At 44.3% G+C, this 22,409-nt stretch overlaps 2 protein-coding genes across 2 annotated transcripts; both read left to right on the top strand.

The window, feature by feature from the left end:
• Positions 1-87: 87 nt before the first annotated feature.
• Positions 88-6,941, top strand: ccdc62 (coiled-coil domain containing 62). The gene is made up of 13 exons (XM_030342435.1): positions 88-541; positions 743-783; positions 888-1,013; positions 1,337-1,532; positions 1,830-1,996; positions 2,564-2,665; positions 3,043-3,214; positions 3,652-3,753; positions 3,974-4,062; positions 4,528-4,628; positions 6,270-6,378; positions 6,485-6,709; positions 6,838-6,941. The coding sequence occupies exons 1-13, from the start codon at positions 487-489 to the stop codon at positions 6,862-6,864; spliced, it is 1,512 nt and encodes a 503-aa protein (XP_030198295.1). The 5' UTR covers positions 88-486; the 3' UTR covers positions 6,865-6,941.
• Positions 6,942-7,041: 100 nt separating this feature from the next.
• Positions 7,042-22,182, top strand: hip1r (huntingtin interacting protein 1 related). Its single transcript, XM_030342434.1, has 33 exons — positions 7,042-7,600; positions 7,873-7,936; positions 8,380-8,522; positions 8,980-9,036; positions 9,163-9,243; positions 9,869-9,945; positions 10,278-10,339; positions 10,628-10,768; positions 10,994-11,051; positions 11,203-11,278; positions 11,388-11,525; positions 11,855-11,968; positions 12,295-12,478; positions 12,735-12,823; positions 12,959-13,075; positions 13,219-13,320; positions 13,582-13,776; positions 14,226-14,336; positions 14,726-14,920; positions 15,582-15,729; positions 16,197-16,283; positions 16,658-16,765; positions 17,144-17,280; positions 17,814-17,924; positions 18,119-18,177; positions 18,312-18,342; positions 18,431-18,493; positions 19,040-19,140; positions 19,229-19,334; positions 19,890-20,013; positions 20,121-20,182; positions 20,672-21,679; positions 21,989-22,182. The coding sequence occupies exons 1-33, from the start codon at positions 7,523-7,525 to the stop codon at positions 22,022-22,024; spliced, it is 4,263 nt and encodes a 1,420-aa protein (XP_030198294.1). The 5' UTR covers positions 7,042-7,522; the 3' UTR covers positions 22,025-22,182.
• The last annotated feature ends 227 nt before the right edge of the window (positions 22,183-22,409 follow it).

Here is a 22,409-nt window from a genome sequence, read left to right as displayed (position 1 = left end):
TAATCATATTTTGGAAACGTTGTCCTTCTTCTTATATGACGCGGGGTTTGAACATCCAATCAAAGTTGAGCAACCCAAACTTTTCACAAATGTGGATTCTATGACTAGCGAGAATAATGTTTTATTGTTATTGTGCAGCTAATAATTTCACGATGTTGTGAGTCCCTATGAACGTTGTAATCTTCTGGTCCGTCGTTAGAAGGCAACAGCACCAAGGATACTAACGTAGTAGTAGTAGCAGTGGTAGCAGTAGTAGTAGTAGTCATACCAACAGTGTTTTACTTGAAATTCAAACAACTTAACGTATCTCATTGACAAATTATTGTCAGGTAATGTAGTTCGAAATATTGTTAACTGTATGTATTGTCTAAGATAACTGCCCAGAGAAAGTACAGTTGTTGAGCCAAAACGACTCGCCATCAGCCCTACCGTTACAGCAGCGATACTGTGGAATGAGGTGAACGGTTGGGTCAAACCTGACCTGCAATGGTTAGAGAATGTCCTCATGGAAGCTCCTCAACCACTCCACCTCGGTCATATGGTAAACGAATCATTTGGAATATATATGTTGATATATATTTATGAAACTGTACAATCTACACTTATATTAATATACATGACTGTTGATTTTCAGAAAGAATATAGCAAAGTGCCTACATTAGTCTTTGCTCATGTGTCTTTTGTTTTAATATGCATACAAATAGTTTTGACTGCTTTTGTCATTTTCTTGTATTTGATTTAGACCCCTCTTTTGAGCTTTGGCAAAGCACGCCTGTAAAAATGGTGAGCAATTTAATTTACATTATCCCCCAAGATGCATATGTTTTTAAGTGACAATTCAATAGGACGATAGTTATTGAAAAGGTCTTTGGTTTCCATATTTTCAGGATAATGTTGGAGTATTTCCTGCTGATATCAGTAAAGTTTCCATCCGATCTAGCAATGAAGTGGATGGGAGGGTCAGACCTTACCCTGTAGACAATCATTGTCGTACCCAGCTACAGCACAATCAAGTAAGGGATCAATTCAGTTAGAAAATATCTCTCTTTAATAAATATTAGTGATAGTGTTCAACAGTAACTAAATCATCATCACCATTTTGAGTTTGAATAAAGTGTATATTTGACCACATTTAGAATATGGGATAATTATTTTAACTATTTAGTCACCAAGCATATGCTTTAAGTGATTCAAGTGACTTTTTCTCTTGCTTCCCTCCGACTGTGCCCTCTTGTTCATACCCAGGACACACAAGTGCTACAAATGAAACCGCTAAGAACTGCCTCTCAAAAACCTGACACAAAAAAAGAACCTTGTTTGTTTTGTTTTCAAACAGATGTCACCTGTGAGTGACTTGGAGAGCTCCACCATCCAGAGACAGAGGAGAGAGCTGCAGCTGATGATCACTGAGCTAAAGGACCGGGACAGGGAGCTGAACACCATGGCTGCCTCCCATCACAAGCAGCTCCACGCCTGGGAACAGGACCGCCAGCGAGTCCTTAGCCTGGAGAAGAGGTGCGCCAGGTCGGACGGTGAGGCAACAAACAGTAGGACATCGGTTCAGTTTTGCTGGCATTTCCTCCATTTACCAAACGACTCTGATGGTACAGAAAATAGGAAGAACGAGTTTATTAATTATATTTGAATGGTTAATATACAACTAATTATTGGTTATGCAGTATATTGTATATCTTATTAATATGATAAAATAAGAATAGCTATAGCTATGTAATACATAGCTATAGCTACAGTAAATTATATTTGATTGATTCAGGAAAAAACCACTGGATAAAGGTTCATATTGAAGGTTTATAATTGTCTCTGCACAGAAGAGCTCCAGAAGTGTGTGGGGGTGATCCGGGCCCTCACCAGGCGTGTCCGGGTGGTGGAGGCCAGGGACAAGGACCTCGAGACGGAGCTCAGCACCACCCAGCAGCAGCTTCAGCAGCTGGGACAGGAGCACCAGGACATGGAGCGAACCTCTAAAGACCTCCAGGTACAGCTAGATGGAGCTGGGTACGTTATGCAGCTCATATCAGCCCTACATTATAGCCTCCCTGTAGGCACACTTGAGGAGGATGTCTAGCCCCTACCTGTTCATTAATGACGTGTATATGTTCGCTTTTGATAAAAGTTTCTCAAATGTTATTCTAATTTAGGTTGCATCATCAAGGGGGATCAAGGATCATTCGAGAGGAATGGTTTTAATAAAGCTTTGAAGAGGGGGAATCGCTTGTATTTTATCTGCTGTATTTATTATATTTAGGGTCAAACCAGTTTGCATATGACCTTGTTTTTACCGTTATTATTTAGCAGTATACGAAAACGAACCTTGTGACACAAAAAAAACTGAAGGATTTTTAATTGCACGTGGTTCATCAATTCATCAGACAGGGAAAGTAGAGACATGTCATGCACTCCCTATTCATTTAAATTCACTTCTCCTATCAATGATGTCATAGAACGCAGTATAACCTTTCTGTTTGTATAATCCAGCCTTTAATCCTTTTTTATAATATATCAACTAATCAGTGTCAGTGAAGTTGTTTTCTATTTTCCGTAGGATAAAGACGCCAGCCTGACCTCCACGGTGCTGGCCCTGTCCTCTCAGGTGGGCTCCCTGCAGGTCAGGGAGGAGCAGCTCAGAGCCACGCTCCAACTCAAGGTACACACCCATGGAGACCTACAGGGCCTTCACCGCCACACCATCTAAACCTGCAGCACGTACTCTCTTTTGGGTTCAAATGGATTTAAAGGAATTACACACCATCCATCCATGGCTAAATCAATCTAGAGTTCACTTTCTCTTGAACTCTTCTGTTCTGTGCATTCAAATAGAAAATGAAATATTCCAAATATTAATATTATTATTCCACACTTGTAAATATTGATGTGCAATATTCAAAATGTTTAAATATTAATATTCAACATTTGAAATATTTAAATATTCATACTTGCTTCCATGCTTGTAATTGTTTGCGAGCCCATTGTGATTGAGGAATAATTGATATACTGATTGATTATTGATTGATTGGCCCTCAGGATAAAGACGTGCGTGAGGCCGCCGCCCACATGGGGGAGCTGAGGCTCGGCCTGCAGGACGTGGAGGCGTCGCTCGAGGAGAGCCACTCGCGGGCAGACCGGCTCCTGAGGGTGGTGGAGGAGACCAAGCGCCGCTACCGGGCGTACAGGCACGAGAACGCCGCCCTCAGAGGTGAGAGACTCCGGGAGCAGTTGGCAGCTGAGCAGCACCAGACCCATCCAAGGCTGTCGCTGACGTTGATGTAACTGAACGGAGGTTTCCTTTAAAGTATAAATGGTGGGAAATTAAGCCTGATGAAGACTAAAGGAGCATACCCAGGCCTCTTTCCCTGAAGTAATTATATTCTTGGAAACAAAATTCAGTCAGTCCAATCATGCAATTGTGTACCATCCTTTTGCTTATAATATTGTACTCATAACATGTTATTTAGTTAAGGTGACTGGGTTTCAAATCCCCATTGTCCGCAGTCTAACTGTAGGCAGCCTTGATCAATTATCGGAGATTAAACAGTTTTCACTGTCTTTCCCTTAGGAAAGACAGTGTGTCCATTTTCCATTGAGATGACCTGCGTTTTAGGACTACTTATTGTGCGTTTCCTGTGGTTGCAGAGGACTTGCAACAGCACGTGACCCAAAGCAGTGCCCAGAGAGAGGAGATTATTCGCCTCCAACAGGAGCACCAGATGCTCTGCAGGGATCTGTCCTTGTCAGGTAAACCACCCATATCTTTAAACATACTAATTTAGACAGTTGAAGATGTGTGCTTATATTGCAGTTTGAGATTCACCTTATTACTCCCAGTAGGGGATGAGTCGTGTCCAAGGTATACGATGTGGTAATAGGTTCCTGGTTGATATAATATGGTATCTAGTTGTGCTTTATGTGTATGAGATGGTTCTACTTGACCGTGTGTAATGATGGTTTCTGCCAGGGGAGGGCGACAGCTGGAAGGATGAGTTGCTGGCGCTGGCGCGGTCCAAACAGGAACGCACAGAGTCTGAGCTTCACTGCCTAAGACAGGTGTATACACCTACCTTATCTTTATCCTGGACAAACCAGTCTCCGTCTGTCTGTCTGCTGTGTGTATACGTCATCTGTAAAGTGTATTTTTTTACATGGTGCGATATGGTTTAGTACTGTCAACATAGGGAGCTCTTTGTGTAACTTGCAGAATAGTTACAAGGTTTCCTCATTCCTGGTCCTCGCTGTGTTGACTGACGCCAGAGCTACCAGTCTGGTCTCACTACATACCTACCTGCTGTAGTACATAATCCGTCTTGGCTCTGAGACACTTGTTCTGTTACACTCGTATACACTTGAGAATTGGATTTATTGTTACTAGAAATCGTCTCACTGGGAATTCTGGAGATTTTTCTTTTTTGAATGTGGGGTTGTCTGTTTTTGAGAGATTAGTAAATTTTGTCTTTTACCTTGCTAAGTAAATACATTGAAACAGCCAAATAAAGCTTTGTGTCTTCCTTGTAGGTGTGTGATAATCAGCAGAGTGACCTGCAGCTGCTGCAGCTGAACTTGGAGACGGCCCGTGTGACACTGGGAGAGAGGAGCGGTCAGGAGTCTGTTGGCGGGTGATTGCATTCCAGACCAATAGGAATGGAGCTCAGGATGTGTCACAAGCTCTAGTGATTTGATAAAATCTTCTTTCTGTGGCCTTAGGGGAGATACATTGATGCTGTCACTGAACATTCTGGAAATGTCTAAAGAGCAGCTGAAGTCGCCATGCAGCCAGGTCTTTATCAGCCATTTAAAAGCCAAACAAAACACCCTTAACGTGTTTCCATCAGCAACAAGGCGCAGTAAAATACAAAGAGAGCTAGACGATTCCATATCTGGGCTGTCCCTCAATGCAACCGATGTACCGATGACGTGTGAAATTATTAACCTCTCTTAACGCGACATGCCATCTCTTCCCCAGGCCATTCAGAATAGTAAATTCCCACCAGGAAATGGTAGAGGACCAAACTGTAATGGGTGCAGTTTCCATTCCGAGCCTGGGTAATATATCGTGGTGCTCAGGGCAGATGCTGACCTACAGTCAAAAGGGCACATTGAAGGAAAAGATATAGGTCAAGGTCAACAAGAACAGAAATCATGATCACTGCTTACACCCGGTCAGGGTTTAGGACGTCATTCAAGCCAAAGTGTGACCACCTTGATGATTTTATTTTAGGTGATGACCTAGCGAGTCAGAACCTCCAGGGTAGCACTTTCCAACCAAGGTCCCAGGATGATTGTCTTGAGGAAGGTCCTGTTAATTACCTTACAGCAGCACTAAGAGATGATTCTGACGAGGACCCGACAGAGTCTGATTTCATCTGTGTTCGTTTTTGCATGGGTGAGGCTTAAGAGAGCAGACCAGGTAAGATGGCAAGCTATGGGAAAGGGAGTGATCCACAAGATCAGGCAAAGCCTTGTTCTTCGGAAACAGCCAGTATTGCAGAAGATGCCAAGACCTTTCCTTCAACTTCCATCGAGGCAGCTAGTTCCGAGAGCAGCATTAAACAGATGGGGTCTCGACAGTAGGACACTTGGACTCTCGACAACAATTGGGATAAGGAACGAGAAACATCAAGCGTTGGACCTGATATCTCAAGTACGTTGATGAGCAGTAAGGATGAACGTGTGGACATGGAAGACTGCGGCTTTTTCTCTTTCGAGAGCAGTGGTCAGCGGAGCAGGGCTGAACAGACGGATGATCGTTTTGGATCCAATAGAACCTCTGTCCCATCGTCTTCTTCTTATAAACATGAGAAAACAACCCAGCAAATCAGAACCAGCTCATTTAAGATCGTTGCCACCGGCTACAAGAGTATATCTGGTACGATTACAGGGCGACCACTGATGGGCCCACACAAATGGGGCATACAAATGTTGGAAGGTTGATGGGTGTTGGAGAACCAGAGCCAGGGAAAGGTCATGAAAAGGTCATGATACCGGGGCAGATGTAGGGTGCGGGCTAGGGATGAATGTAGTAGCCTTGCTCAGGAAAGCTCCACAGGGAAAGTTGTCCCCCGTACTGTCAATGGAGGTCAGGCCCCGAACTCCACAAGACCAAGACCACACACCTGGTAGGGAACTAGTCCACTAGGCATTTTATTCATAAGTTAGTGTAGCGTTGTAGTAAACATAGTCCATCAATGAAGCAGGGGGGCACCATTTAACGGTTCTGTATCCACGTACAATACAATGTTTTGTCTTCTCTTTTACAGCCACGACGATTCACTGACGTCTTCGCCGATGACGAGGAACTGTTGTTTGGCGAACAACACAAAACAGCCGGCTACAGCGGTCGAGCTCCTCTCCCACGCCTCCAACGATGTGAGACACCGGACCCGAACCCAACCCAATTCTTTCAAGACCATGGCTGTTATTCTTTTGATTGAGAAAGAGTTGCTCACAGTTCTTCTTGTGCTCCTGTTTCCAGGGAAGGCATCCGTCCGTGTCCTTCTGTCTGCAGCGGGCTCTGGATGACTCCCAGAACTCAATGGCCGGTCTGGTCTGTAGTGTGCTCAAACACAAGGGTTCTATGAAGAACCAGAACGATTTAGTCAGCCTGAGCCTTAGCCACAACAGCGGCTTGAGTGAGGCCTCACACTGTCCCCACACAAGTCTGAAATCCTCGTGTTACAGTAGAACTTCAACAGACAAGGTAGATGTTTGTCGACTTGTCTCGGTTGAACTCCTCTGCTGTTTTTGTTTGGCATGAACAAAGTGTTGAATTGAATGTGAAAAGTGTCCATCTGTGAACTTGATTTTGTAATTCTCTTTTCCCAACAGGTCACTGAAACCCCACACAAAGCGTGACTCCAGCAGAGAGCTCAGAGATCTAGATTGAATTCAAGAAGGAAATTCCAAGTATGAACCAAAGCAATGTTTACAATCAGAATTTTTTGATTTTTTTTAAGTTGTTATACTGGTGGTAATGAATACTTTTAGATTTTTTTATAAATTCTTGTTTTATACATCATTATGAAATGCAAGAGATGAACAGTACGTAGCAATGGTTATTTTGAAGGTCTCTTTTTAACGTCTTAAGTGTGATTTGTCGCTGAATTATGGGCGGGGTGGTAAACCAGTCCTACAAGGCAGTTGCCTGGCTGTGTCCTCTCATTGTCATTCAAGTTTCACTGCATACAGACCATGCCCAGTGACTCATAGACTGCATCTGATGGATGGAAGCTGTTTTTTAGTCTTTAGTCGGCCTATTTTAGACTTATTTTACGGAGAACCTTGAGTTAAGAAAAAACGGAATGTTGTCGTTGTTTTCATGATGTTACATTCAAGTTATATTTACCATACTGGACTATGGCAGGGTAGAGCGTAATTCAAAGGAAGTATTGCTGAGGCGTTCCTCAAACGCGTCGGGCGCATCTTCAAGAACCGACACAACAGCGCACTGAACTTATAAATAACAGCTGGAGCGGTACGCAGTTTACACGTTTGGTGGAAGATACATTTCATCATGCTGAAATCAAAGAGCAAAGCTGATAAGACGGAAAAGGTTCTGGCGGCGGAGAAAGAGCAGTTTGGAAAACAGCAGGTAGGTCCTTTTCCTTTTCACCTACGATTTGATAAGGACCTTTATCCTGAGGCCCATGTCAGTAGGCTATTGTATGTAGTAGGCCTACATTGCTTTTCTCTTTTAAATAGGCCTATATAGCATATTCATTTTTTAAAACATTGCTGCTTTAAACACAACTATCATCGGTGATAGTTGGCCCCAAAGCGTACAGTAACGATAGCCTACTATACAAATGCATTGGCTAAACTGTTCACAATTGCTCCCCCTGGCTGACCCCCCTCCCGTTTCAGCTCCACAGCATCACCAAGACCCTCACCGCGGCCGAAACCCCACTCAAAGAAAAATATGCAAGGAGTATCCTTTGTTGTGTCGTGATGACGGGCTATACATCTAGTTGTTGGTGGGGAAAAGTCGATTTATTTGCATATTATTGCATATTATCATTTTGGATAACACGAAAGGATTATATTGTGTTGAGAATTAAACTATTTTTTCCCCACTGTAATTTACCCAGATCTACCCGTCATAAATAATTTGATAACCCTAATTTTACATATCTTGAATAAACTTTAAAATAGTAGATTTGTTGTAACTGCCAACATGAGTCCCTGGGAGGAGGGTCTGAGTTCCATCTGATGTTTCTTAATTTACCTCCTATGGAAGTATGGGGTTATATTCTAGGCCTCTGACACTCTGAGGCTCTTATTGTGACTAAGCACCATCCAAATAAAACTGGTATGGGAAAGGCTTCATTTCATGATGTTGTGCAGGGTGTTTCCTTAACTACACGTGTGAAGACATCATCCTGGGCACACACAAGGAGAGTGGCGCCACCACCTTCATGTCCTACTGCCAGAACCTGCCTCTGTCCAGCAGCTCCGTGATCAGCTGGAAGTACTGCTACATGCTGCACAAGGTGCTCAGGGACGGACACCCCAACGTAAGGACACAAGGGCCACCAACCCCCTGACTCGAGAACTATCACTTGGAATGTCATGGTCATTAAGCAGAAGCTGTTATTGATATTCAGGAGCAAGTATCAGTCAGGATTATTGCTCAATGATCCCTGTTACCAGGGTTTGAACACATGGCCAGTCAATCACTAGCCACTAGACAATCCTTCCTTTACCACTAAAGGAAGGAACACACACCTACTACTAAATTCCTTTACTAAGTAATAAGACAAATCGTAGTTCCAGTAGTAATGGAAGTAGCAGTAGTTGTTCTGGTTTCTAGTAGTTTCTATCTGTTACCTCTTTTGTAATTTTCTGGGGCTTGTGGGGCTATTGAGACAGACTGAGATGCTCGGCTATATAAAAACAAAAACTGACTTAAGAAAATACCATTTCTCAAATATTATTCTGTGTATCTTTTTGTTGTCGTTGTTCAATGTACAGGCTGTTCGAGACTGCAACAGAAGGTCTCGCAATGTCCGAGATATGGGCATTCTGTGGGTGGGTACAGCACAAAAGATATATACTGATGACTAAAGATAATACACAATTTTTTTTTTTTAAATAGTTTACTTGCATTTCATGAACTGAGAATTAATCGATTATGTAATGTTTTGAATGACCCAGGGAAACCTTCATGACCGATATGGACACCTTGTGGCTTTGTCCGCCAAGTACCTCTGTCTCAAAATGGAGTTTCACGTCAAGGTACATTCAACAACATACATTCCTCTAAAGAGCCCATTCAAGGCAATATATGTTGTCTCTATGATCATTGCAGCATTATTCGATTTTAGGTCATTGCCTATTTTTGTTTTAGAGTCATTCAACAGTGATTTATTCTACTACTGCTACTACTACTACTAAAATGCCTTTTTAACTTTCCCTTTATTTTCTATTTTTACCAGAAAAATACATGATCTGATACCAGAGAGAAAGGTTCCTGGGCTAGAGTCCTAGAAGCTAGGTTAGAGTCCTAGAATATTGTCCTTTAGGTCGGGTTGTAGTCCCGACTTGGGTCCCAGAGAGTCTGTTGATCTGATCTTAAATAACTTTCAATTTAATTTTCTCACTTTCTTAAATACATTGCACTTTCAATTTTACTTACTAAAAAGCCTTTTTAACTTTCTATTTTACTCATTTCTTTGCATATGTTTTCTTTTACTTATCTATTATTTTATTTTATTGTATAACAATGTTTATATGTGAAGCACTTTGAGTCTGCCTTGTGTATGAAAAGTGCTATATAAATAAAGTTGCCTTGCCTTGCCTTGCCTACTACTACTACTACTACTACTACTACTAGTTGTCTAACAAGACATCTCATCTCCAGCACAAGTGTATCCCAGGCAACCTGGAGGCCAGCGACGAGGCTGTGGAGAGAGAAGCAGGAAGTGACAAGAACCAAGTGTACGTTGACACTCTCCACTTGCATTATTACTTACACGTTTTATGGTTTGTTGTGTTGTTGTTCACCACCCCTACCTACTATGGCAGTGTTAAGCATGATACATATGTAATCCAGCGGTTTTTCATCATCATTATGTTTTTCATACTATAATGAACTGCTTGTTGATCTTGCACGTATCCTAAGTTCTGAATTTATAAATCAGTGAATTCCAAACTGATACATGAAACAACTATTGCTATAAAACATGGCAGTGTGAAGCAGCCACTCTGACTCTGATGAATCTACACGGGTTCATATGTTAAGGTTGTCTGTCTCTATGTCTTTATCACAGGTTAGACATGACTCAGGAACTACTGGAATACCTGGATAATGGGCTGAAATTTGCTGACACAGGTTTGCCAATCACTGTTTACGATTTTTTTTTTGTCAATTTGTATCCTCGTCCATTTTGGGATGTCATCTATTATTATAATCACAATATTTTTTATAATAATAAAGAAAATACTTTGAATTATTGAATTATTGTTATTATTATTATTCCCATTATTATTATGTCATTATTATAATGATAGTTTCCCAAATGATAATACATAACACAAATACACTGCATCCCATAATCACACTGTTTCTCTGCTATTGCTGTTATGAATGATCCAACATGTCCTCTCTGGTTGACCTCAGTGCTGCGTCAGGTGGACGCTATCGGGGCTAAGTCCACCACCGCCTCTGGCCAGTGCCGACTGGCCCCCCTTATCCCCGTCATCCTGGACTCCAGCTTCCTTTACCACTTCTCCGTCATACTGCTCTTCAAACTCCACAGCCGTGAGTTATTACCTTTCACTTCCTAATCATTTTAGTAGACGCTGTAGTCCCAATAGACATACAGGGATTCAATATGCATGGCATTAAGGCGCAGGTTTTAGGCCATCTTGCTCAAGGATGTAGACTGCAAATACTGGGAATCGAACTCTGTACCAAGTCGAACACCATGGACACTTCACTTTTCTGCCCTCCTAAGACTCCATTCATATCCTGTTGTTTTAAAAGGTATTTCACCGGATTCTCTTCTTGGACACAGAGAGAGATTTCGGGATCTTTTCACAAGGTATGTTTTATTGGTCGAGTTCACACCGTTATCTCCAATGTATGTTTTCGTTGGTCGAGGACAAACTTTAAAAGTTGATCTCAAATCAATGTGGTCATTTGTTGCGTTAAACTTGACCGTTGCCAATGACATCTGTACTTGTTTCATTTAGTCTCACAGAGTTCTACAACCGGACTAGAGAAATTGAGTTCTTTAAAACCATAATTCAGATCCCAGACCTACCAGACGTGAGTAATGCCCCCGTAATGCACCCATCTCTTCCTCCACCTTCTGATATGCAGTTCTTTCAGACCATGTCAATGATGTTTCATCACACCGGTTCCTTCCCCCCTACAGTCCCCCCCGAACTTCCTGCGTGCCGCCGCGTTTGCCGAGTACAAGCGACCCGTGGTTGTCGTGGGCGACGGGGAGCCCCATGAGGAGGAGGAGGCGGGGGGGCAACCAGAGCCCCGGGACGCGCCCCAGAACCAGCAGGTACAGGGCTGGGACGTCAGGACGTCCCGTCGCACTGACCTCCTCCATCGGGGAAGCCTAGGGGCGTTGGGATGTTACTCATTATGTTGTTTAGTCACTATAACTCTATCATGGGATACCTCTATGATGCCAACAAATATTTGTCATTATAGAGAGCGATTGTTGTGTTTTAAACAGCATTTCTCTTGGGAGAATTGAGAAAACAATGTTTTCATGTCTCTAGGTTAAGTTGTATTGGCGTATGGCGTATGATATATGGCGGAGTATCGCCAACAAAACATCCCATGATGCCTTCACTCCTAACCGATCCTCTGTCTGTGTTCGGCTAGTACTACTCCGTCAACCAGTACGGCCTGCCCGAGGCACAGGAGCAGAGGGAGACCGAGATCCTGAGGAAGGAGCTGCTGGTCCTGAAACCAGAGCTACAGCTCATCAAGACCGAGGTGAGTCCCTGGGTAGGGTGGAGTGAAGAGAGAGTGAATGTCTCATACAGACATAACTCGCCTCATCTTCGGCCGAGAGTGGGACAATCAAGTGACCAGGCACTACCTAAAGAGCCTCTACTAACTTCATGTTCTGGTTCATTTGGCTACGCCGTACCGTAGTCCAATACATCTTCCTCGGCGACTTTGTCGTTGAGATCTTTTCTTCGGCATTGCCGACATCCCTTGACTGTTGTTAGACCTCACCTGCGGTCGCGTGGGCTCCGGGTGTCCGCTGAACGACACACGGACTCTGTACTGACAGTGACCCCCCCTCTCCTCCCCAGGCCCAGAGGTGTGTGATGGAGCTGAAGGGCCAGGTGAACCGGCTGGAGGCCCAGCTGGAGGAGCAGACCACCCACAAGCAGATGGCCCTGGTGGGCAACGAGCAGCTGAGGATGGAGGTGGAGGCGCTGCGCTGCACGGGCGTGGCCAACGCCGGCGCCCAGGTGGGCTACAAGGAGGCCGACAGTGAGTACAGCGGAGCGGCTTACTAACATGTACATTATATGTTAGTATTATCATGGATATGATGCGTGATCAGGGGGGGCAATAGATTCAACAAAAGCCATTTTAAACCCTTTTCAACAAACATTTGAACGTCATTATTAAGTATTAAGTATATAAATGTATTAAGAGTACTAATCTGGCTATTCAGTTATTTCCTTAACATTGGTCTACTGTATATATTTTTTGATTGACTGTATGTTTGCTGTTGCTACCACAGCCAGGGCCCATGCAGCAGAGATGCGCTTCTCTCAACTGAAGGAGCGACATGCAGAGCTGGTGACCAGTCATGCAGACCTCATGAAGAAGGTAAAGTCGTTCTTCATCACCCAAATACGTTCTGCTGTGTGTTGACACATCTGGTACTTTTAGTGTGTTGGATACTTTTGATTGGCTGTTCGTAGTATGAGCTCTAACCAGTGCTGTATTTGTGTCTGTTTGCAGAATGCAGAGACGGTTAGGGTGCTGTCAGGTATGAAAAACGACAAAGACGACATGCAAATCACTAAACAGCAGGTGTCTAATGAGTTGGATCGCATCCGGCAGGAAAACAGAGCACAGGTGAGGAAGGATCACTCATAACCTTTGACCCAAGGAAGAGGTCACATAATGTTTGATCATTACCCTGTGTGCCAATGAATAGGTTGTGTTTTGTAGATTCATGTCCTGTGGTCCTTTGACTGATGTTCTAATGTCCCGGTCAGATGGAGAAACAGCAGCAGGAGATGGAGCGGATGAGGAATGATCTGTTGGCGCAAAAAGCAGAACTGGATCACGCTCGGAGCGCTCTGGGGCAGAAGGAAATGGTATGAGAAAAGTGTAACTCTTAAGACAAATTAGTTAACTCTATCAAACAAATGTTTAACGCCATTGTGTAACTCTTAAAACAAAAGAAATGTGTAACACTAAAATACAGTTGTTTTTTTTAAAAAGAGCAAAATATTGAACTCTTAAAACAGAACAAATGTGTTAACTCCAGAACTAATGTGTACCTACAAAACAGATGTGTGTCTCCAAATGTACGTCCACACAAAGCAGTCTCACTGACCCGCCCTGTCCCCCTGCAGGAAGGGTCCCAGCTGAGCGGCCTGCTGGCCGGGCTCCAGGCCGAGAGGGACATGCTGCTCCGCTCGGCCAGCGACAAGGACGCAGAGCTCAGCTCTCTCAGGCAGCAGGCCCACTCCCTGCAGAGCTCCCTCGACCAGGAGAGAGACCGCCACAACAGGGAGATGGAGGCTCTGAGGGCTCAGCTGCAGCAGCAGGTATGGACTGAGGTCACTGAGCCGGCTGGAGCTGTTTAAAATACAACTCAAACTTCTTCGCTAATAAACCCAGTGTCTAGTTCTTAAGTTTTGATCTACTGAGGTGTTGGGTTCAGGCAGCAGAACACGAACACAAACAAACTTATACACACACATTTTGAATATGCATTCATTTGTTTTGCATATATATCTTGTAACACACAGAAACATACATTTTACAAAATACAAACAAGCACTTGAATACATATGTATTGCTCTTACATACACTTTAGATTCTTGAATGCTTATTGAAGGTTGAACGTTTTCTTGAAATACACACACAATGTTAATACATACACTGTTGTTACACACAAATATGCAGAAAAAATAAACACAACTTTTTAAAAACACACATTTGAACAGACATTGTGCTAAACACATTGTGTTTAATAACGGTGTATTTCTCCCAGCTGGCGATCAACGCAGAGCAGAAGCTGGAGATCGACAGGCTGAGGCGAGAGCTGGACCAGGCCCGCATGCAGGCGTCCAACGCCAGCACCGCCCTGCAGACCAAAGAGATGGTAGCCCCTTGACCTCCTCACGCTTAGTCACTCACACCTTCAAGAGATTGGACCACAATACGGTTTTAAATTCTTGTTTAGACGTTGTTTGTTGGGTAACAACCGAAAGTACAAACTAAATCAAATGTTTTTACTCAACTGTGTGATTATAGACGCATGATCCGTAGAATTATATATTATATTATATAAGTATCTAACACATTGTTAAGTAATTCATGTCGTTGTATCCCATTTTTACATTTGATGAAACTCTTTTTTGAAGCACTTTAAAAGATAAAAAAAAAGTATTTATAATTAACGTTAAGGTTGTGCTTGTGTCTGTGTGTGTGTGTCTGTGTATGTGTGTTCTGTGTGTGTGCGTACGTTGTGTGTTTGTGTGTGTTCCCCAGGTGGGGTCCCAGCTGAGCGGCACCCTGGCGGGCCTGCAGGCGGAGAGGGAGGTGCTCCTGCGCTCGGTGCGGGACAAGGACTCGGAGCTGGCCTCCCTCCGGCAGCAGAGCCAGCTCCAGCAGAGCTCCCTGGACCAGCACCGGCAGATGGCCGGCATGGAGCTGGGGAGCCTGCAGGCACAGCTGCAGCAGCAGGTAGAGATGGGGAGGTGGATGCACGGAGGGAGGGAGGGATGGATGGAGGGATGGGTATCAGGTAGCTTCAGTGGAAAACAAGCTGTTTTCAATCGACTTTGATGGGGTTTTTTTTCAATCAAATTTGTTTTTTAATGTTCACTAATTGTTAATTGTTTTATCCTATCTATTTTCCATTTTTTGATTAAATTGTTTTGTAGGGTTTGAAATCATAAAGTGTTTTTGATACCATGGAAACTTGACAAAAACAATGTATTCTCATTATAACTGATTATAAGTTTGTTGCTGTATCATTTAAGTCATGTCAATGCACCGAGTACCATTCAGATACCCCACACCTGTTTGGAGCTGAGCGTGAGAGGGTCCAGCCAATCGTCCATTGAGCTCCGGGTGGATGTGAATCAACTGGACTCGAGAACCGCCTCTCTGATCCTAGGCTAGAAATCACAGATTTATATGAAAAATATAAGACTTAGTTTAGTTTAGTTGACAGGGACCATGTACAGAACAGGTTCTATACCAGAGATGGCTGAATAGCTCATTGGCATTGTGGTCCCTTTGCAGGGACCACTCTTAGAGGCAGAAGAGAGGCTGTTGTAGGCCATGGTGGATGAGCAGGTAGAAGTGCTGGCCCGTCTGACCCCTGTGTGTCCCCCCCCAGGCGTGCCGGGAGGGGGAGCTGACCAGGAAGCTGCAGGAGGAGCAGTTCTGCCTGCTGCAGTGCGCCGTGGTGGAGGCGGAGGGCATCGTCCTGGACGCCATGGCCAAGATCGACGACCCCATCCACGTCCGCTGCACCAGCTCCCCTGGTACCACCGCACCCCCCCCCACTCCCCCACGCTAGTGATCTCTCTGTGTTGACTAGTTACCTCTGAGCCACTTCCTGCAGTGAAGTCAAACCATAGCTGTAACAACTGTTTGAGAGGATGAGTGAAGTTGTGTGTTATCTCAAACTTGGTGTTTGGTTTTCCTTTAAGTACGATTCTAGAATAAACATTTTGTTGTTGTCAATGGAGTAAGTACGATTTAAACCGAAAAACCTTCTATGATTGCCATCTAGTGGACACTTAAAAAATAATTTATTTATTAAATATAATGTTACAAGGTTATGAGTTAAGTTACGTTAACTTAAAGCAGACAACCTATGTTAACTCATAGCATATTGCAATAACAAGCACTTAAGTTAACATTCCACATCTTACTTTGCATTAGTGGTGCCTGTTGGTCCTTGTATGTATTCTCTCTCACGTCCCCTCCATATGGTTCTGCGGTCCAGACTACCTGGTGAGCAGAGCTGAGGTGGCGCTGGGCTCCATAGACAAGATGCACCAGAACCAGCTGGTCTACATGGGGAACATGAGCGGTAGGCTGGAGCTCATGTACTGACTGTGTATACTCTGCAGTGTGAGGGACTGTTCAATACTGTGTTAATACAGCGTTATGAGGCGTTCTCTCAACAGTAACTGTAGTAGCCAATAGTAAAGGCTGAACTATGGATAGAGGTACAATTATACTTATTTTAATATTAAATTGCATTGTACTTTTATGTGCATTTAACAAAATATATGTTGGGAACTGATTTGTAAATAAAAACATTCAGTTCAGAGAGTATTTCAGGGTTAATAAAGTGTGTGTGTGTGTGTGTGTGTGTGTGTGTGTGTGTGTGTGTGTGTGTGTGTGTGTGTGTGTGTGTGTGTGTGTGTGTGTGTGTGTGTGTGTGTGTGTGTGTGTGTCTAGATGCCAGTGGTCTACTTAGAGCCGTCACCCAGTTCTCCCACCTGGCAGCGGACACCATCGTCAATGGAGCCGCAGCCTCCCACTCTGCACCCACTGACCACGCTGACCGTGAGACACACACACACACACACACACACACACACACACACACACACACACACACACACACACTGACCACGCTGACGCTGAGACACACCCACACACCCACTGACTACACTGACCGTGAGACACACACCCACACACACTGACCCCTATGACACACACAAACACACACACACACACATACTGACCACTATGACGCACAACCTTATTGACCACGCACACCATGAGGCACACACACACACACACACACTGAACACGCTGACAATAATGTTACACACCGCCCTTACCGACCACGCCGATCCTGGGACACACACACAAACAAACGTATGCATTGCTGTGTGTGTCAGCCTCCTGACTAGCCCTCCTCCACTCGGCGTGTTGCAGGTCTGACGGACGGCTGCCGGGACTGCTCCGCCCACTGCCTGCAGTTCCTGAAGGAGCTGAAGCTACAGAGCACCCTGCCGCGCGCCGACCCCACCGCCATGCGCTACGCCGTCCAGAGGATCCTCGCCCTGGGACAGGTCAGCCAGCAGCCAATCACAAGCAGCGCACCGAGAATCAATGCTTAATGATCCTGGAAGCATGAGAGATTCCGATTTTCTTTTCATGCTTATAATTCATTCAAAACATACAGTTTACACTGTCTGCTTCCTTTTCATTGGTTGTTCATAAGATGAGGCGTCAATTTGTTGAAAAGTTAGCCAAGTTTGGTTCCGTTAGAGATTGAAACATGAAATCAGCCAAAACATAACTACGGGTACATAAAAATTGACAAAAATGTGTGACCGTAATACCAGTTTAATAAACATGATAGGTAAATCACATTTTTCAGAAGCAAAAGTTGTTGTTAAAGAAATGTAACAAAAATGTGAAATGCAAACGTGATGGCAGTAATACATATTTGAACTATGGACAATACAGCTTATAAACCTCTCGGATGTACTGTGTGTGTGTGTGTGTGTGTGTGTGTGTGTGTGTGTGTGTGTGTGTGTGTGTGTGTGTGTGTGTGTGTGTGTGTGTGTGTGTGTGTGTGTGTGTGTGTGTGTGTGTTCAGGAGCTGCAGCCCAGAGGGAGAGACGTGCTGAAGGAGGAGATGGGCGACATGGTGGACAAGGAGATGGTGGCCACCTCCACCGCCATAGAGGAGGCCGTGCTGCGCATGGACGTGAGGACTCACACACACACACACACACACACACACACACACACACACACACACACACACACACACACACACACACACACACACACACACACACACACACACACACACACACACACACACAGGACATGAGGCATGAGGAGTGAACTTTTCATGTGTGATTCAAATCCTGTGTGTTTTGTTGTATTTTTTTCTAGGAGATAATGAGCCAGGCCAGACGAGATACGACCGGAATAAAACTAGAAGTCAACCAGAGGTCAGTCAGTGAAATATATAAACTACTGTTAATCATTCATAATCAATAATTCATAGACATATACAAATCCGTTCTAATGTGTGATCTTTCAATCAATCATTGAATGATTTTCTTTTTTACGTCCTTGGTAACAGTATTCTTGGGTCCTGTTCGGATCTGATGAAGGTGAGGTGTCTCCATGTTTATATCATAACTTTTAATTGGATGTATATTTAATCAGGTTCGGTATTAATATTCATACCCCTCTCTGCAGGCCATTCATATGCTGGTGACCGCTGCGACCGACCTGCAGAAGGACATTGTGGAGAGTGGAAGGGTGAGTTGACATTAAGTTGTTGTTGTTGTGTATTTGTATGTATTAAGGGTTGCTTAAATTTCCGAACTATGACTGCGGAAGAGAAAATTCCCTTTTAAATCCTATCATGGAAAAAGGCAATGATATCGGTCAAACCACTGTCAAAGGAACAGCCCTTTGACTGTTCGTTTTCTCTCCCTTTACACACACTGGTAGCAAAAATGTATGTTAAAACATCTAAATATGCCTTTATCACACAGGTGTAGTATAGAGTGGAGACAGGTGTAGCTCATTAAGTTAATTATTGTTTGTTAGCATGCCAGTGCCCTAATTAACGTCATGAGACACACCTGTGTTCTCCCCTGCTATTACATCTCTGTGATAAAGGCTGGTAGTTGAACGTGTTTAATATCACATTTTAAACACACTGGGGTCCGCATATTTCTCTACAGTTACCTCTGCAGCGTTCTTGAATCCCTGTGTTGTCCTGGAATCTGTAGTGTTCAAGAATCGGTATTCCCCCACTGAGTCAGATTCTTAAGAAAACCTCCATTAATCTCTCTGCAGGGGGCAGCATCTGCAGATGAATTCTACGCCAAGAACTCCCGCTGGACCGAGGGTCTGATCTCAGCCTCCAAGGCCGTCGGCTGGGGGGCCACCCAAATACTGTACGTCCTCACAAACAACCCTTTATTCAAAACTCTGAGGCTAAAGAATGGTTCCCTTAGTGATACTTATAATACCCTTGTCTTTCAGAGAGTCGGCCGACCGAGTCGTGTCGCACAACGGTAAATACGAGGAGCTCATCGCCTGTTCACATGAGATCGCAGCCAGCACTGCCCAGCTAGTGGCGTCTTCCAAGGTACGAAGTTCACTAGCGTCTCATTACATTACAACACGTTCACTACCGTCTCATTACATTATGGCATGTTCACTACCGTCTCATTACATTACAACATGTTCACTACCGTCTCATTACATTACAACATGTTCACTGCCGTCTCATTATCACAACATGTTCACTACCGTCTCATTACATTACAACACGTTCACTACGTCTCATTACATTACAACACGTTCACTACGTCTCATTACATTACAACACGTTCACTACCGTCTCATTACATTACAACACGTTCACTACGTCTCATTACATTACAACATGTTCACTACCGTCTCATTACATTACAACACGTTCACTACGTCTCATTACATTACAACATGTTCACTACCGTCTCATTACATTACAACATGTTCACTACCGTCTCATTACATTTCAACATCTTTGCTCATATTCAGAGTGCGCAGATTCATCCGGTTCCCAGGCGATCGAATCAGGGTATTTGCCCAACATTTGAATCACTCAACACATTCTCCTCAATAACCTGTGTTATGTTGTGTTTCGTGGTGCTCCCAGGTGAAGGCGGACCGCAACAACAAGAAGCTGTACACGCTGCAGCAGGCGTCAAGACACGTCAACGACATGACCGCCGTCGTGGTTACCTCCACCAAGCACGGACAGCAGCAGGTCACGGAAAAAAGTGAGCGGGCCGTGCTTAACACACAGCAGCACCAATGCTAGGAGGAGTACGATGTAAAGTACGGTGTAATGTTCCTAACAATTCAAACCTTTTGTGTTTCCTGGTAGCTCCGATGGACTTCACTGGAAGGTCTCTCATCAAGCTCAAAAAGATGGAGATGGAGGCTCAGGTTTGTGGTGATGTCATTCTTCAGAAACGTCCTGTCAGTCCACAAATTGCTCATGACCCTCATTTAACACTTCCATTTTCCATGAAGAAAAGGAACAGCATGTACTTTTAACTGGGTCAGAGGCAAGAGCCTATGTAGTCAAATTTCCTAGTATATAAGCATGAATAATAATATGTGAATGTATGATATAAAAATATATACTTTTTAAAACTATTGTGCAACAATTTCCTTTTAAAAGGCTATTTTAATACCAAATGGGCACAATATATTGATAACATCATTCAATACTAATCTATAGTAGTGCTACTTGATTAGAGCTAATCAAAGTATCAATGCACACTCCTGCCGGACCTCTCCAAAGCCCTTCCCTTTAAAGACCTACCCGGGTATAAACCCGTGTGGGATGACCAGAGAACGGTCGGTTTCCCCTCTGCCACGCACCGTACCACGGAGGTTTAGAGGGTGTGTGTTCCCCGCTCCTCTCCTCAGGTGAAGGTGCTGGAGCTGGAGAGCGAGCTGGAGCAGGAGCGCGTGCGCCTTGGGGAGCTGAGGAAGAAGCACTACGACATGGCTGGAGACCACCAGGGGGAGCCAGAGAGAGGAGGGGACGGCGACGGAGCGGACAGCTTCCCCCCTCCGCCTCCTCCCACACTACTACCTGAGCTCCCCTCCGCCCAAACACAGCCCTACCAGAGCAGCACCTCCGCCACCACCACCGCCGCCACCACCACCAGCACCACCACCAGCACCACCCAGGGGCTCGGCAACAGCAACCCCTTCCTCAAAGCCCTCACAGAGGCGTCGCTTGCACCGTCACCGCCGTCATCGTCGCTGTCATCGTCCGCAACAGCGGCGTCTACGCCCCTTTCGACGTCCCAGTTGTTCACACCAACGCCTCAGCCCTACACTGCTGGTCAGCCCTTCACACCTGGTCAGACGTATGCACCGTACACACCGTCTACCCAACCGTACACACCGTCTACCCAATCGTACACACCGTCTACCCAATCGTACACACCGTCTACCCAACCGTACACACCATCTACCCAACCGTACACACCATCTACCCAATCGTACACACCGTCCGCCCTATCAAACACACCCTTCGCCCTATCAAACACACCATCCACCCTCTCTTACACACCATCGACCCAGCCTTACATACCATCGGCCCAACCTTACACACCCTCCGCCCTATCAAACACACCCTTCGCCCTAACAAACACACCATCCAGCCTCTCTTACACGCCATCACCTCAATCCTATCTCCCGTACACTCCGAATCAGTCTTTCACACAGTCGCCGCCCAACGCGGCGTTTAACCCCACCCAAAGCTCCACCAAACCTCAGGGCTATTTACCATCACCACTCCCAACGTTGACCGTCCCCACGTCCCTGAACCCGGTCTCCAAACAAAAGACGACTCCACAGAGCAGCCCGACGCCCGCCCGGAAGCCGAACATCTTCACCAAGTCGGGCAACCTCTTAAAGAACGCGGTGAGCATAGAGGCTGTCTCCTGTTGATGATGGCATCTATTGATGAACGGTGATTTAGAATAAGGGTTTGTTATTGTTTGTTCTATACCCAGATTTCATAAATAGAATATTGAAATACGACATTAATAAGGGGATTTCTCCTTTAAGACGTTTTAATGCAACGATGAGTAGTGATTATAGGCAATTCATGTTTAACTAATGCCTACATAGGTACAACACTCTGTACTCTTCTGTCCTTACCATATTTTGTATGTATATTTTCTGTTTCTCTGTTATTATTTATTCACCTCTCTTTTCTGTTATTTATAGTTCAGAAAAAGTGAGGCTGGAAGCGGGGAATCCTGACTGGAACACGCCTGGACTCGTAAATCTACCATCTGCTCAGAGCTTCAAATGTTCTAAATAAAATATTGTATGCATAGAGCTTTTATCTCTGTGTTTCACCTCTCTTTGTAATAATTTTGTGGAAAGAATGTCATTAAAGTTCATCAAATTGTAATTCATCAGAAGAAATGTATATTTATTACACTTGGTCTGCCTAGAATTTTCATCTGCAATTAGTTTATTAAAGAATAATAAATAGGGCTATATTTATATAGGAACAGCTTTATCTATATTTATTCATAATACATGATTTTATTATTTAATCAAATTATACTTTATTACATTTCTATAACAAATGGCTGGGTATCACACAACAGTAGTGCAGGATCACAGATGGCTCGTTTTT

The sequence above is a fragment of the Gadus morhua genome, chromosome 19, assembly GCF_902167405.1.
Source record: "Gadus morhua chromosome 19, gadMor3.0, whole genome shotgun sequence".
NCBI lineage: Eukaryota > Metazoa > Chordata > Actinopteri > Gadiformes > Gadidae > Gadus > Gadus morhua.
Note: the sequence above shows the minus strand (reverse complement) of the source record. Positions and strands in the feature narration are given on the sequence as shown.